The 17,657-nt window shown below is 50.4% G+C and overlaps 1 protein-coding gene across 1 annotated transcript in view; it reads right to left on the reverse strand.

Annotated features, from left to right (window-relative positions):
• Positions 1 to 3,222: 3,222 nt before the first annotated feature.
• The window catches only part of TCF7L2 (transcription factor 7 like 2), a 198,414-nt gene continuing 183,979 nt past the window's right edge, over positions 3,223 to 17,657 (reverse strand). The window contains 4 exon segments of the mRNA XM_080643105.1: positions 3,223 to 5,359; positions 10,750 to 10,822; positions 12,060 to 12,110; positions 12,734 to 12,782. Coding sequence (XP_080499231.1) covers positions 4,936 to 5,359; positions 10,750 to 10,822; positions 12,060 to 12,110; positions 12,734 to 12,782 — 597 coding nt within the window. The 3' untranslated portion in view covers positions 3,223 to 4,935.

Consider the following 17,657-nt stretch of genomic DNA (forward strand, 5'->3'; position numbering starts at 1 on the left):
ACCCCAGAACAAGGACTCGGTCACCACTTGCTAGCTGAAGACAGAGGCTCAGAGAGATGAAGGAATCGCCCAAGGACACACAGTGAGGGTGTTGGACAGAGGCTTCTCCAAGCTCAGGTGCACTGCATTCCTCCCAGGTGCTTCCTCGCATCAAATCCTGGATCGGATGAAAGGTCCTCCTGACCCTGTATGCATCCAAATCACAAGAATACAAGGGCGCCTGCTATTATCTGAATGCAAAACCACCTACTACAATCATCACTTTCGCACAGCCTTGTCCAAAACCACCCACCAGCGGCCCATTCTGGAGGGTCCTCTGCCAAGACTGCACCTGTCCCCGAGTCGGCAAATGCTTCTATCATGGGCTGAAAGGCGGCTCCCTAAAATACATGCCCACATCCTAATCCTAGAACCGGTATTATGACGTATGGCTAAACATGTGGTTAAGTTAATGACCTTGAGACAGTGGCTTGTCCGTGGTTCTCTAGGTGGGTTCCAAATACAACCACATGTATCCTTATGAGAGGGACTTCGGGGACAGACACAGAGAAGGCAGTGATATGGAATTAGAGGTACAGATTTGAGAGATTTGGCTAAAAGAGGAGGCACACCCAGGATTACAGGCAGACACCAGAAGCTAGAAGAGACATGGAACAGATGAGGTTCTAGATCGTCTGGAGGGAGGATGCATCTGCTTCCGGACTTTGGCCTCCAGAGCTGTGACAGCTGCTGATGGAAGCCACCCAGTTTGTGTTAATTTGTTACAGCAGCCACAAGAAACTAATACTCTCTCTGAATAGGCAAACTGACTTGGCCAGGCCCCCTCACGTGGCAGTAACGTATGGTTTAGAGACTGAGAGTTACGGGCTCCTACATGTTGTCTCGGGGTTTCTCAGTACCCTAAACCCCACAGACCCATTTTTCATGGGTGCCAACAGGGAGCTGCTCAGTTTAAAACAAATTCTTGAAGCTTTAGAAACCACACTGATGGACACAGGGGTGTTGAAGGGCAAGGGCTTGGGCTGCCATTTGGGAGACTGGAACCTGGTCTGCAATGAGACGAGTTGGGGGGGGTGGGGGATCCATATTAGGGTTAAAGAAGATTCCTAAGGTATATATCGGATGTTGGTGGGAGGGCAGAAAGCATGTGACGAGGTGGTTTACTATTTTGACTTTTAGAGAGATCTGCATGCCAGGTGTTGGCAGAGGGACCGACCCCACTCCCACCTGGTCTTTTTTTGGGGGGGGTGGGGGTGCTTATTAACAAGGGCACTGAGTTACATTCCAGCATGGCTGAAAGGATTATGGAAGTGACTGACACCATGAAGTCCCGCGAACACAAAATTTGAAAGCATTATGGGAAATTTCCATTCCCCTCTTCCCACAATACAGGTGTAGAGTTGGCCAACTTTGCTCATTCCTTCCTTCAACAAATATATATGTAGCACCCCCAAGCGCACGGCTCTGAACCAGGACCCTAGTACAGGGCAGTGAACACAGAAGCCACAGCCCTGTCTTGGAGGGCTCTCTGAGCAACGGTTCCCACCCACAAGCACTTTTGTCCCATAGGGGCCACCCGGCAATGTCGAGACATTTCTGGTTGTCATGACTAGTGCGGGAGGAGGGCATCTAATGGGGAGAGGCCAGGGATGCTAACACCCTACAATGCATAGACAGTCCCCCACCACTAAGAATTTTGTGCGCAAAATGCCAACGGCACGGAGTGGTGCCACATGACAGGGAGGGGGGGCGGGGGGGAGAGGGTAAAGGGAGGGGAGAGAAGAAAGCTGTGGAGCATAGTGGGGAGACGTCACCCACCCTTGTCTACGGCGCTGTCTCTGCTGAGGCCTGAGGATGCGAGGAGTGTCCAGGTAGGAAGTGGGGAGCGGGCGCAGGAGCAGAGCCGATCCTTCCCGGCAGAGGAAATTGCATCTTTGAAAGTGGAAAAGGAAAAGGCTTTAAGGAAGCTGACCTCTCCTCCATCCGGCTAGAGAGGAAGTGAGTGCAGGCGGAGGAGGGGCGCCAGGCGAAGCTCAGGCCTGCCCCATCGCGGTTGGAGGACCACGCTGACTATGCGGGAGGCACACCTGAGTCACGAGCACAGCCTTGGAGTCCGAGGTGACTTTAAATCCCAGCTCCACCACCCTTCATGCTCCATGACCTTGGACAAGACACAAACCCTGAGTGTCTAAACCGGGTTTCAGAGCCTAGAGGGTGGAGGGAGAATAACACCCCCTCAGGTGTGGGGCTGGAATGAGAGGACGTACAGGGGCAGCTCCCACACCACGTGCTGCTGCAAATACCGTTCTCAACTGTGTGTTTTCAAAGGTCTCTTGGGGGTCAGTGTGCAAACTACATTGGGGCAGGACCCCAGAATCACTCCTCCATGGGAATACAGAGCTAAAAGCAAAATCAAAATACCGAGATTTCACAAAATAAGATCTAGCAGGCGGGAAGCAGAGCTTCGGATGGACTTTAAGGTCCTGATGACTACACTGTGTGACCTTGCCTAACCACAGCGGCGACAGGGACAGCTTGACGGCCCTGAAATCACTCCTCTGAAGGTCTGCTTGTTCTAGAAGTGAACACCATATATATCGTCCCTCCTGGTCAGCTGAGAAGTGAACGCCACGGAATCCTTAGGCAGGTCTTCACCATGGTCCGTTGGTGATGGTAATGACCTTGCACCCTGACCAGGGCAGAGCCAAAGACTCCTCTGTACAAACCTTAGGTAAACCATCTCGATCCAACTTTCTCGACAGTCGCTCACTGCCCGAGGAGGGGTTTCCAGTTGACCCCTGACACCCCTGCCTGCACGCAACTCATGGGAAGAACTTAGGATACATTCCCATCGATGGTCCTTAAAGGGGACAGATGTGTTTTTTAATCCACTCCCGGTGAACTGTCTCATTACCCAGAATTCAATCCCATGGGCCCGATACTGTGAGTGGGAGACAACTGGGCTGTATGGGAGCGACTGTTTCACAGCCAGAGGGTGACATGTGGTCTGTAACTGTGCTTGGCTTTCAGAAATGAACTGACAGGACAGACTATGCCAAACAGGAAAGGGAGAATCAAACCCCTCGAAAGGGTTCGAGACCACGTCTTGGTACCTGAGTCACCACCCACCACCCCTACCAGCCCCAGGATCTAAGGTTCCAGCAGGCAAATCCGATTTCCCCGGAGATAAAATGCAAATCACAGACACGCGTGACCAGCCTTCATCTGCACACACTAAGTTGCTTTTATTAACCCAGCACGGCATGCTACAGATACTGTACAGCATGAACATTTATTCATTACAAAAATGGCTTCCAAACCATTAGAAATGAAATTGGAATAAGAGCATAAAACGGAACAGTAACATCACAACTGTTAGGAAACATTCAAAGTATTCACACACAAAAAAATGTTATCGTTAGCATCTTAATAAACCAGAGAAAAATCGGAGACAGTTTTACAATCGCTTCATGTCAACTACAATGGCACTGAATGAACAGGTTTCAGCTTTATACAGCATTTTGCAACATCAACATGCCTAGGTTTTGTTTATTTTTAAAGTTCGCTACCTACTCGTATGTCGTACGGGTACATAGAAGCGGTAGCTGGTTTTTCCTTTAAGAGTAATCTAATATACAGAATTTTGGCCCTTAAGGGTTTATACCTCTTCATTTAAAATGCTTTTCTGGACAATCTGCTACCAAACACATCTTGTTATAGGTGACATTAAAACTACACACAGATCTACCTATGTAACATCACAGCAAAACATGGTGAACGGAAATTACAGCATCGAAAAGAGGGAGAAAGCTAAAGTCACTGAGAATTTTGGCACATAAAGTTCCGCGGTCAGTCCACATCCTCGGGGCGCAGGGCATTCGACTGTGAGTTCAAAGGGGACACGGGACGTTCCCGTCGTTGCTCAAACAGCGTCACTAAAATTCCCTCGCTAATTTTCAAGTCTTGTTTCACATAATGGCTTTTAAAGCAACTTTTGTTAATGCTACTGATCCTTTAATGCAACTATTCATGTCCATTTGGTGGCATCTGGGTTTCATACAGGAAAAAAAAAAAAAGTCGAAAATGGAAACAAAAAAATATATACACATTTTATATATAAACTTAAAAACCTTGTACAAATGAGTTGTTATATATAAGATGCTGATGCTAAGGGGTGGGGGGGAAAAGACTTTATACAGTTTCAAGAAAAAAGGAAAACATATTTTAAAAGGGACGACGTACGGGTTCGACGAGCAATCTCTAAAGCAATAAATACTACTGGTCCAACAGCGCTGTGATGCCTTTAAGTGTTGAGTAGCATCCCCTCCCCCCCAAAAAGAACAACACCATGGAACAAGGTATATTAACACATTTTAACCCTTTGTTTCTGTACATTTAAACAATAACAAGTAACATCACAATAAAAGTTGTTTCACACGGAAGAAGAAAAAAAAGTCACGGCACTGCATTCGTCGTGCCCTGGCGGTTTAAAAACCAGATGTAAAATGATTGGTTCGCAAGCTCGTATTTAATACAAATAATACAGAACCAACTCCTTCTGGAGGGCTGCTTCCAAACTGCTGCTTTTTTTTTTTTCCTTTTTGCTTTTTAATCAGTCTTTTAAAACTAGGCTATCCCAACTACATAACAGTTATGTATATATATATATTTTTTAAACGCTACAAAGACTTTAAACAGCTGTTGATAAAAATTTTGGTAGAATCATGAGGTTCTTCTCTCATCTACATATTTAAAAGGAGACATTGAAATAAGAATGGGTCAAATATTGACCAATGAACTCGATAAACATTAACTAATGTAGCCACGTGGCACAAAATTAAGAGTACAAAACAAAGCCTTCCAAAAGGGGGGGAGGAAATAAAGAAAAGCAAAATGAAGCACTACACAAAACAAGCGGGGCTCACGAAGCTAAAGCTATTCTAAAGACTTGGTTACCAGGGAGAGCGGCTGGGGCTGGGTCCCCGCCAGAGAGCTGTGGGAATGTAAGGAAGATGTAGACGGCTGTGCAATAGATGAGGAGGGCAGGATGGGCGGCTGCAACGCGGCGGGAGGCAGGTCCAGGGCCCCGTTGGGACAGAGGGCGGGGGCCTTGCCATGGGCGGCCTCGGCAAGCAGGAGGGCGGGCGGCGGAGGCATCATGGACAGGTGGGCCAGGGGGTCGGGCTTCAGGGACAGCGAGAGAGGCTGCGTCTGCTCAGTCTGCGACTTGGCGTCTTGGGGAGGGGAACCTAGCAGGTTGGGGGAGGGAGGAGGCGAGTCTAGTAAGCTTCCATCTGAAGAGGGTGGACTGAGGCAGCTGCCTTCACCTTGTATGTAGCGAACGCACTTTTTTTTTCTCCTAGAAACAGGGGAGAGAGGTTCTGTGAGTAACGGGCAGAGGTGCCAAGGGAGAGAGTCAAGCTGACGTCACCTAGCGGATGCCCCACGGAGGCGGCACGCCGTGGCCAGAGCGCCATTAAAGCTCCACGAGGTGCCGTGCCCACGTAACTACTGCCCACACCTAAGTCTGCTCTGGTAAACAAAATACTTCATGGTATGGAATTCCCTACCTACCTGCTGCCCCTACCCCCACTGAACACCCATGACCCACCCCTGCCCAAATGTCTGAGCAGACTACTGGATGCCACCTGTAGCTGGTGGCATCGATTTGCTAGAAAGTGAGATGAACTAATAAATTATTATTTCTCTTTGGGCTTAAGCATTCCCTCACTCTCCCATCAGACCTTCCCCCCATCCCCCTCCTCCCTCTCCCCGCCCCGCAATGGTGTGTGTGTGTATGTGTGTGTGTACAGAGAAAGACAGAGCTCCTTCCCAGGTGCCTCATATGAATATGAGACTCTCCAAATGCTGACTACTGAGCCCACAGAGCTGAAGGCAGCACTAGCAAGAGGCTTAAAGTTCTCAACACACCACCACCACCACCACCACTACCACCACCACCACCACCACCAGGCTGCTGGGCCCAGAGAGCTGTCGGGCTTGTCTGTTAAGAACCACACCAAATCAAGAGAGGTCAGAATCAGGTGAGAGGAGGGGGAAACAAAAAGAAAACAAAATAAACTAAAAAAACAAACAAAACAAAACAAAAACGGAAAATAAAGAAACAAAACAAAAAAAACCACCAAAAACAGGTAGAAGAGGATCAACAAAGGTGGAAAAGGGGGAAGAATAAGAAAAACAGAAAATGATCCAAAGGAACGAGAATAACTGGTTGTATGGCCTGCAGGTTGTGGATTAAATTATGATTCAGACTTGATTTTTTTTATTGATTTTTTTTAAGATTTGAGGTCTTCCCCTCCCTCACCCCAGAGTGAGAAGGCTGGAAGGAGAGACGGGAGGATGGCATGGAGGGGCGCCCCGAGGCCGGTAGCTGGAGGGCGCAGCAGGTCACAAGGAAGTGAGACAAGAAGAAGTGCCAGGGGTTGGTCCCAGCATGGACCTTCTGGGGTCTGGGTTGTCCTGATTGGTGTTTAAACCACTGAGGCTAATTTTTTTGTTTGCCCTGCACCAAAACCAGAATCTCCCTTTCCTACTTCCTGTTTATGTAAGGGATAGGGATGAGAATTTCAGAGCCTCTCTTGCTTATCATCGAAGGTGGGGAAATCAATTCAAGAAACTGAGCCTGTGACCCTCAACGCTTCTCCTACTGTGAACCCCAGTCGGATGGGACAATACTGGGTAGCAAAGGTGACCCTGGGATCAATCAAAACAATGCAGATGCAGGGAAGGAGCTGATCTCAGGAGAACCTAGACAGGGAACAGCGACTAGAGGGCTGGGAACACTCCAGCCGAAAACAAGTGTGTGAGCGCGGGCCGGCTTTCCACGCTGGAAAGCAACTAGGCTGCTCCCGGCTGAGGCAACCACTGTCAGATGTCACTGGCCATTGAGAGGAAGGGGTGTGATGAGCTCCTCCTTGGGCCGGAGCCCAGGGCTGTCTGATCATGCCCCTGTGTGCGTGGGGTGTGGACTCAGCAAGATGGCAGGAGGAGGGATGGGGGGTGGGGTGGGGAGGATAGGAGGGACATGCTTGGTCTTCCCTGCCTCCCTGAGGCCAAGACCCTGGGCAGGGGGCCTCAAGGTCTACCCACCCCCCGCTGGTGGAAGGAACTCTGGGGGAGTGGGGGACAGTCCCCCTCACCTTCAAATTGACATGGTTCCTTTCTCTCCTCTGGGATAGACTGAAATAGAGGGTGGGTTCTACTTCCACCCCAGAAGCCCAAGATCAATAGATAAAGCCTATCAATCAGAGTTTTAAACCACCTCCGCCTGCAGATCAAAACATGCTCAAAACACTAAGATGTCCATGCATTTTAAAATGGGAGAGGGGAGGAGGTGGGGGTGGGAGGGCATAAGCAACATGGAGAAAGCAACAGGGAGAACTGAGAGAGAGGAGAAAGGGAGAGGGAAAGGGGAAAAAACAGGAAGTAAGGAAGGACATCAGGCAGCATTCCATGCTACATTAGGGCGGAAGGGGAAGGTGGGAAAAGCAACTTGGTGGGCTCAAAACAGAATCTTGTTAAAAATGTGCTCAAATGTCAAATAAAATGAGAAACCCTGTGTCGTGAGCAAGGAGCCGTGACGGCTAGGAGCTAGGAGCGGTTCAGGTGCTCCCTGCCCCTCCCCCCTCCCTGTGCCATGGGAGAGTCCGTGCATGCCGTGGGGGTGCGCGGGGCACTGTGAACATGGGGCGTGGAGACTATGAATGGCAGAGTGATGCTCCTAGGAGGTGGCTGAGCAAATGGCAGTGAGCACACACACTTCGGACGGGCTGGAAAAATGCCTCGTTTTCAACTTCTTTTTTTTAACACATTTTGTCCTAGTGATTTAGCATCAAGCCAGACCCTGGGAAAAGTTGAGGGAAAAAAGGGACAAAAACCCTCCGTGTACCCTCCCCGCCTCCATCTCTAATTAAGGAGTGGCCTCTTTAAAAATCCATTTTTAGCTTCTTATGGGTTTATTGGGAAAGGAAGAATTCTTTCTGACCCGAGTTTGGAGTTATACCCTAAAAGGAGCAGGAATGTATCCGCTAACAGCTTTTAGGGTACGAACACTGCCCCCCACAGAAGACAGTGGCCACTAGGATCCACTGACAGTGCTGAGGCGGGAAGGACCCCAGGAATGACAAGGTCCAGGAATGACCCACAGCCACACCGATGGCTGGCCCCGCGAAGCTGCGGGTGAGGAAATCATGTTTACGAAGCAGCTACCAAGGTCTCCGGCTGTTTTTGTTTGGGGTAAAAATGTCTTGAAAACTCTAGCCTCAGAGGAATTTTAGGGCTGTGTCTAGGCAGGGGATGTCCGTCCCATCAATGTTAGTGACGATGAACTTCCAATAATAAAAAAAGAGCCAAGTCTACCTCGCAGCCACTGCTTCCCAAACAAAACAGGGACTCACGGACCACGGCTCCCTCCCCCAAATAAAATGCACAAACCAGGCAACAGCCCACCTGGCGAGGTGTGCGTGTGGTGCGGCCATACTTTCTACAGATGGTAAGGAACCCTCTCTCCAAGTGGACCCCGTGGTTAGCCCATCCTTGGCCATGGCCATGGTGGGTGCCTCGGAACAGGATTCCCCAGCCAGTGATCTTCCTATTCGGCCCCACAAATCCCCAGCCTGGATAGTTAGTGGAAGCAGGGCTCCTGTCTTCCAGGCTGGCCCTAATACTAACATCTTCCGTCAACCTCATCAGGAAACCCTTTTCCGTTGCACAGAGAAGACTGGGAAGGACATCTGTCACCCCCGTGAACATGGCCATCTTGCAGAATGGCTGAATCAACCCCTCTTCCGGTGGGCGTCCGCCTGAGACCCCCATCCTCACTCACTGGGAGGAGCGTTGCCTGGGGACTTCCCTCTCCATCAGCTCTCAAGCCCTCTCTCCCCTAAAGGTGTGGTCAACGCCAGGCACTGCCCCCGTCTCTCGATTGGAAGGCATCGGGAGGGGAGGAGACACGGGAGTCGTGGGCATGCACGTAATGGGATGGACATCTGAGCTAACGTCTAAACACGGAACAAATGGCAAAGGCATGGAGGAGAGGGACACGTGACAGGGGAGGCACTACAAACAGAAAGGCATGTTTGGGTGTTGAGATACCTACCATCATAATATTCCAAATTCAAAGACTGCTTGTATCAGAACAAAGAAACAACAAATTTAACCGAGGTGGTCATCGAAGGAAAGGAAAGGAGACGGGCACTAGTTGGTATCCCTCCACCAAGAAGGAAGTACCTATCCCTTCCCTGAGGTTACAGGTTGGATGGGAGCCTGCGGGTGGAACCCGGGGGTTGAATAGGGACGCTTCTGATTCCTTTTGGAACCCTCTCTCTCTCTCTCTCTCTCTCCCTCTCTCTCTCTCTCTCTCTCTCTCTCTCTAATAGAGATGTGTGTGTTGTTCGCCCCGCAGGCCAGCAGCACCGCAGCGTGGGCCTGTGGGGCTCCCTCGTGCAGCCCTGTTAGCTGGTGCCTGCCGGTCAATGCCATGCTTCTTTGCAGCACTGTAAAACAATGTCAGCTACCAAGCTCCTCTGCACACGGATGTGGGTTTTTAACATAAAACAAAACAACAAAACCACACCAAAAAAAAAAAAAGCCTGCTCCAGAGCACGTCTCCAAGTGCCCCGACTCCGAGTGCGCGGGAATGCTATTGCTGCCAATTCCAGCTCGCTCTGCGCTCGGCGTTCGGGCCACGGGAGCGTTCCTGGGGCTGGGCCAGCTCCAGGAGGCTGGCTTTCAAAGCAAAAGGGCAAAGTGCCTGTCCTGGTCTGTTGGGGCTGCTGTCGAGGCCCTACCACCGGGGTCATGTGTTATTTATTTGGAAGAGGAGGGGGAAAGAGAGGAAGAGAAAGTGGGGAGAGCGTAAAATTAGCAAGGGAATTTGGAAGAGTGAGGATCATTAGTCATTGATGCCAGTGCAGGGTAGACGGGAACAGGGTCCAGATATATTGACACACTAAGGTACCAGAAGGACAGAATTGCTTTGATTTTCCCAAAGGCCTCGCAGTGGTCATATACCTGCACGGTTTGCACCATAAAGTCTGTCGGTCAAGCCCGAACAGTGCCCGACACTTCTTTGGAGTATTTGCATCTGTTAGCATAAGGTAAACACAAAAAAACACAACACAATGGTGGGTCGTGCTCAGCTGCGTGCGGACTCTCAGCTACAGCTGACCTGTCTTCCGCATCACCTCGGCTCTACTCCTTCCCTCACCAAGGGCATGAAAGGGAAGGACTTCTATGAGTCAAAAGAAAAAAATAAAATAAAACGATAAAACACACACACACACACACACACAAAAGAAAACAACAACCAGAAACCAAAAAAAAAACCAAAAAACAAAAAACAAGGGAAAAAATAAATAAAAACAGAGAGAGAAGAGGAGGGGAAAGGCGACGTTGTTGGCGTCTACCTAGGCCAGGGTTACGGTGGGTGTCCCTGAGCCCCGTCCCGGGCTGTCATGAGCAAGGGGGCTGGCAGGCAACGTTCCCTGGGAGGGGCGTGCTGGGGTTGGCTGTCGCTGACCCGAGGAGGCACAGGTGATGCTGTTTTACAGTGGCATTTTGGCTAGCAGCAGCGGGGGAACAAGCACATCCCTCACAGAGCAGTGTCCCGCGCCCTCGTGTCTCCTAAGATCCACACACAGAGCTACAAAGCGACAGGCCAGAGAGGGGGAAAGGACCGAATAGACCAGCTGCAAACCAGCACAGCGAATCTGGGAAATCTATACACACCTGCAAGGGCCGCACCAGTTATTCTGTTGATCAAGGCCAAAGCGCGCTCGGCATTTCTTAGGAGCGCTCAGGTCTGAATGAGTTCAAGAGAGAAGCGAGCAGAGGAGGAGGATGTGGGAGAGAGGGAGAGGGAGAGAGGGAGAGAGAGAGAGAAAGAGAGAGAGAGAGGGAGGGAGGGAGGGGGAAAGAGAAAGATACAAATAAGAAAAAAATTAAAATAAAAAAGGGAATAAATCAATGACCTGGTTACTAATTACAAAATATTGACTTTCGATTTTTAACTTTCTTTAATAATAAAAAACGGTAAAAAAAAAAATCACATTCTTATTCAACTTGTGAAATTAGCTGTTGCAAATAAAGCTGCAGTATCCCTTCATTAAGGACTGTCTCAGATTTGGTTCGAGCTAATACAGGGAGGTTAGGTACTGAACAAGTAGCTTTCAAATAATACGTTTCCACTTTTTTTTTCTCTCAATTTGTTTTTCTTAAAGAAGAAAATAAAGCAAAGGAGGGAATTAAGTTTGTAACATGCTTTTTTCTTCTCAGAGTATAACAGTATAAAAAAAAGAAAAATACTGCAAATAAAAACAGAACAAAATGAAATGAAACAGAAAGAAATAAAGAAAGAAAAGGATTGTGGTACTGGGATATTGCAGCTTTTGGAATGTTCATCTTTTCTTTTTTAATCTATGTTCATTAATATTAAGAGAGGAACAGATAAAGGTACACAGGCTATGTAAATGAGCTGTTAGGAGTTAGTCAAAAGCTCATAGCAGCATTTAAGCAGGTACAGTCAGTAAAATGCTAGTGGGCTTGCAAAGTATGAGCAGAAAAGCAAAAGGAAGAAAAAAACTAAAATTAAAAAAAAAGCGAAGGAAAAAAATAATCATACTGCAGATGCATGCTTGCATGAGAAAACTTAGTGGGAGCAATGAAAAAAAAATGCCATTAGATTAAGGAGGTTTATTACTGAATTCCTTCCATTTTTTTTAAACCAGTCTCTTTTAAAGAAATACTGCATATTCAATTTGCACAGTTAGTTCAACTCTAGATCACTGTCATTACTGCTTAAACAACTGTTATGGGAAAAATAAATAAACAAAGCAAAAGTTAAATTAAATTAAAAAAAAGAAAAAGAAACAACAAAAGCAACTGAAAAAACTCTATCGAAACATACAAAACCGAGTAGATGGTCATTTTAAAGAATGTTCAAATGTCATACGTGTTTAATGTTAATCAAACTATAATGGCAAGAAAAATTAAAAAACAGTTTAAGCAACTATTTTAACGACTCAAAATGACATTAGCACCTGTAATCGGAGGAAGTGAAAGGCAAGGATTTAGGAAACATTCGCTGTGTTCTGAAAAAAAAGAACAAATTATACAAAGCCTTCAAAATGTTTTTGTTGTTCGTAAAAGCCTGGCCTTCTCCAAGGGACCTGAGATTGCCTATGCAGTATTTCTAATTTCTTCTAGAGAATGACAAACCTCCTTAATTTAAGTCGGGTGCAATTTACCACTGTAAAGGCATGCATCGGAACATTCAGGAACAGCCCAGTTAATATCAAACACTCACACACACCCCTCTTACTCCCCTAGCCCCTCCTTGGCCCTGCTGGGACACGTACGGAGTAAGCAGACTGTATAAACCCGCATAGGCATGCCTACTGCTCTCCAGTTACAGGCTCTATAGTTATTTCCAAACACATTCCACTAGAATTACAATGTGCTTTTCATGCAACAATAAATGTTACTAGCTTTAAAAGGGCAGTCATGAAGCAATTAATTAAAATGCATAAACAAAAAGGCTGGCTAAGATGGGTCCCACCACAACATCCTGGCCTTGAGCTTCTACTGCCCCCCTCCCCAAGCCTAACATAAAAGAGTGGTCCTCAAGAGTGCTGTTCCTCCCTGCATCTGCTCCTCCCTGCATCCGCTCCTCCCTGCATCCGCTCCTCCCTGCATCCGCATTATTCTAACTTACCATTGGTCTCCCCGGGCTGCTTGTCCCTTTTCCTCTTCTTCTTCTTCCCCTAGACAAACAGATAAAATACAGGGAATTATTTCAAGGAACAGGTGGGAGGAGGGTGTCGGGGCTCCCCTGGAAAGGAGGCGGGAGGAGGGGAGCAGACTGCTTGCTCCTCTCCATCCAAACAGCTACAACCCCCACCCCCTTTAACCTTAATGCCCAAACGAACTATGTGCCAGCCGGCAGGATGCCTGCCCAGGAGGAGAAGAGAAGGAATTGATGGGGTAAAGGAGACCTCTTTCCCACACACCATGTCCCTCCTCAAACCTGACGTGGCGCATCTGATTCCATAAAAGGATGAGGGACAGACGGGAGGTGAGGACAAGCAGGGCTAGAAGGGCCCATGAGCCTAGCACCACCGGGAAAATGAATGTTGAGATGGCTGTGGGGACTCAGCCTCCTGCCTCCTCCGAACCTCTTATCAAGGCCAAAAGGTCCTCATTCTGAATCAAAAATTAAAGGCTGAAGCAGGGTTTTTTCAGAGCTGTAGTGTGAGCCTTGGTTTTAAAAAACAGAATAGGGAATTAAAAAAGGCGAAACAGAACCAGAAATCATCTGAGCTCCTTCCAAAACTGTGTGGACATTCATTAAAGAGGGGCGCCGTCTCCATTCCCCTCCTACATCACAATAAAACTCCTCATAGTAACAGCTACTATTTACTGAGCACAGACTACGTGCCAGCCATGATTCTAAGTGTGCCATGTCTACTGACTCATTTATCCTTACACAGTCCTAGACAACAGGTATTGTCACCATTCCAACCTTACAGATAAGGAAACTGAGGCACAGAGGGGTTCCATAACTTTCCTGAGATCACAAAGCTATCCAAGGGGGGACCAGGATGGGAACTCAGGGGGTCCTGGTTCCGCTGCCTGGCCCACTGATCTATGCTGCCCACATACTTAATGCCTTGCCTCTGAGGAAGGTTTGTGATTGATTATGGGTGACGCCCTGCACAGAGTCGCTCACATCCTCCAACCTGACCCTCCCTGGAATCCTGACAGTGCACGCGTGGCTGTGGCTGTGGCTGTGGCTGTGGGTGGGAACAGGAGCAGTTCTATAGAGGTGACTGCTCCTTCCAGAACTGAAACGCCTTCTGCCGCTCCGCATTAGTGCCAGTCCTGTCCAGGGGCTCGCTGCCTGGTGTACAGGAAATGTCACCCACAAAAGGCCTGGTCTCGCATCTCCATGTTCTGAATATCTAGAAACGACCTTCGCCTAAAGGTTCTCGTGGCATGTCGACGCCAAGCCCAGAGGAGAAATGAGCAGTGACGGGTAGAAAACCTGAGCACGCACCGGGGCTGCGAGGAGAAGCTCGGGGTGGAGAGGCCGCCGAGTTTCAGCTGCACCCCAGGGCGGACAGCCCACAGTTCTAGAGGAAGCCTCTTTCCTCAGATCATGGGGCCTGTACCACTTGGGGATTTGTCTTGGCCTTCAGTTCCGCGTTTCCACTGGGAACATTTTACATTCCTACCTACACAATGGAAGAGAGGGAGGGAAGGAGGAAGGCAAGGAGGGAGGGAGGATGGAAAGAAGGGAGGAGGGGGAGGAGGCAGGAAGGGGCCCGTGTGCCTTCTCGGGCCTCAGCCACTGTCTTTATCTTGTGCCTGTCCTACGTAAGGAGCAAGGTGCCACCTGGCCGCCTTGGGACAGGCAGGAGGGCCCCGTTTCAGTTCGGTTAGGAGCCTGGGCTGGGCGGCGGGCGCAGCACATGCCCCAGGGCTTCCCGGTCATCTTTAATACGCTGTCCCCATCCCCCCCCCCCCCCCCGGGGGTTTCCGATCTCTGGCAAAGCTATTCTAAAGGCGGCCGAAAACGCCACTGCCCCTGGGAAGCTGTCCATTTAGGACAGAGACTGAGCTGTCCACGACGGAGGAAACCAACATTCCGACTGAAGACTTCTACAGGAAGGGCGTGAAGAAATGAATGAACACCATTTAGTGAAGGGGGAGCTGCGTCTCAAGGGAGGCGGATACCGCATTTATCTTTTTTTGTAAAGGCCTAAAATACGGTGGGGAGGGGGAAAACGCCAGACCAGCAAACGGCCTAGGCGCCCTCTCCCTGCCTAACCTAGCAGAGCTAGAAAGGGAAGCGTTGCGATTCCCTGGCCAGGCTCAGTGTCACTGTGGGAAGGACTGTTTTCCGTGCTCCAGCCTGTGCCACGCCCCACGGGACTCGCTCACTTCTAACTCTGCTGCGCTGGCGGCAGGAAGGCTCCGGCACCACTCGGCTGGAGAGGTAGGAACGTGAGGCACGAGGAGGAACCTTCTGGACTTTATAATGACCCAAAAATTCTCTAAACCTCTATGTCAGGTCAGTTAAAAATACTAACCTGACACCACGATCAAATTCATAAAAGCTTGAAGTTCTGATTCTTGCTCCACAGGCTATTTCCTGGGGCATGGACAGAAAGGAGGGAGGGAGGGGGAGGGGGGAGGGAGGAAGGTAAAGAGGAGAGAGGGAGGGAGGGAGGGAGGGAGGGAGGGAGGGAGGGAGGGAGGGAGGTAGGGAGGGGGGAAAGAGGGAGGAGGAGGGTGGAAGGGAGGGGGGAGGGAGGAAGGTAAAGAGGAGGAAGGAAGGTAAAGAGGAGGGAGGGAGGGAGGGAAGGGAGGGGGAGGGGGGAAGGGAGGGAAGCAGGGAGAGATGGAGGAAAAGGGAGGGAGGTAAAGAGGAGGGAGGGAGGGAGGGAGAGAGGGGGGAGAGAGGGAGGGGGAGGGTGGAAGGGAAGGGGGGAAGGGAGGGAAGCAGGGAGAGATGGAGGAAAGGGGAGGGAGGGGAGGAAGGGAGGTAAAGAGGGAGGGAGGGAGGGAGGAAGTGAGGGAGGGAGGGAGGAAGGGAGGGAGGGGGGGGAGGGAGGAAGGGAGGCGGGGAGGGATGCATTCACACCCATGAGTCATGTGCCATAGTGACAGGCATCTGACAGTAAGTACCGCTGACAAGAGAGGAAACCCCTACAGCTCCAGATCCAGATCTTCCTCTCACTTTCAAGTCTCATCAGGGGTTCCCCCCTACACCCACAGACCCCTTCCAAAAGTAAAACGGAGCTGAAGTCATTTCAAGCGCCTCGCGGACCTGCGAAAACCTAGAAAGCACCTCACAAAAAGCCTCAGGCAACACCTCCTCTAGCCTGTCAACAAAGGCGGCAGCGTCTGGAAGCCTTCAGTCAGCCTGTACCTGTGGGGGGGTTCCCCCTGCACAGTGCCGGGGGCCGTGCACCAGCCCCAGGGTAGTAACACACTCAGGTGTGCAGTGCACACTCTGCACAGCCCTGCACGAAGGCCCTCCTACCACCCACGTGCCTGCTGGTAGGGATTCCTCTTGGGGCGCCATTCTAGGTTACTCCGAGGACTGGGTCTGGAGCAGGAGAAGCTGGAACTGGCCTTTAAGGACTTCTGACCCGAAACCAGGTCCGGAAGCAGCTGTCCTGTCATGGGACGGCTGTGTGGGCACCAGCGGAGGCTGCAGGGCCTGCCCGGTGCTGGAGAGCTCCACCTCAAGGTCGGGGGGTGGGGGGGGTGGGGGGCAGCAGGCCTGCGGGAGAGCAGGAACGTTCTCATGCTCTTCCTCCCAGCCCCAGAAGACCGGCCTCTCCACCACACACACGCTGAGGACACGTGCAAAGCCCCCGAGCAGTTCAGGCCCTGGGCGTGACCACCTGCCAGGGACAAGGGCTCTGGTTCCACCTCCCAGGAGGAACACAGCCTAATGCTGCCAGCTCAGGGCGGTGGGGCCTGGAGGAAGATGGGTGCGGGGGTGATGAACACGTGGGACCCAGCCCAAAGGTCTGGGTTCTCCATTCTCCCTCATCCACACCGCAAAGAGCAGAGTGGCAAGCATGTGTGTGAAGGGATCAGATTAGAGGGGGAGGAAGCCTGAAGATGCTGCTCAGAGCACGCAGCAGCCGGCCTTCCCTCAGGACTCGCGTTCCCGTGGACCGTGTGACTTGCTGAGGCGGCCAAGTTCTGAGCCAGTAAATAGGTCTGATTTAGCTCAGAATCCCCACCACACCACGTGCACAGTAAGTCTGCAATCAGCAATGACGGAACGGATCTCAACCCGCATCTGAAGGGAGAGAGCCCTTCGCCATGGACGATGCCCACGGAGAGTGAGGGCAGGAGCACCGACTGGCAGAAAATGGCCCATGGCTCCAAGATTCCCACAAGGAACAGGACGAGGAGCCCGTGGCTGCATTAAGACAAGTTCTGTCCCACTGCCCCCCCAAAGTGGATGGCAAAATCACTTCATGTAACCAAGCGTTGGGTACTAAGGCACCAGGCAAAAGAAGAGACGTTTCATCCATCTAGAGGAGCATGAGCCCAGAACTTGAGCTAACGGGCAAAATGGAGAATAAGAAAGAATGGTGAGAGGTGACAGGGGTCCCAGAGGACAGCGCTGAGGGAAGAAGAATCATGAGTGTCACTCCCATTGCAATTAGTAAAACAGACCATCCGACAGTGTTTTCTAAAATCCAAGGGAGGAAATTAGGCAAACCCTGCAGCTGACAGAGTCCAGGAACACACAGCTCACAAGACACACACCCCTTTGCCTGCCCTCGCTGGGTCCCTGCCAAAGGATGACTTCTACTGGCTCTTTCAGGGATATTCCCATCATACCCCTCAGGATGAACTAGGCTCCCAGCTCCTGCTGCACCACGGAATAAGACAATTGTTTCGATTTTCCCTCTTACGGTGAAGGGCCTGCTAGAAGATTAATTCCCCTGTGGGGAATTACACTCACTCCCTCCACCCCACCCCACCCTCTGCCCTGGAAGGCCGCCCAGGGACCACGGCTGAGAAGACTCGTCCCTCCTCCCTGAATGCCGGCCGGGCCAAACTGGAGGCCAAGACCAGACCCTCCAAGCCTGGTGCTCGGACGAGGT

This window comes from Plecotus auritus (assembly GCF_963455305.1).
Source record: "Plecotus auritus genome assembly, chromosome: 9".
Taxonomy (NCBI): Eukaryota; Metazoa; Chordata; class Mammalia; order Chiroptera; family Vespertilionidae; genus Plecotus; species Plecotus auritus.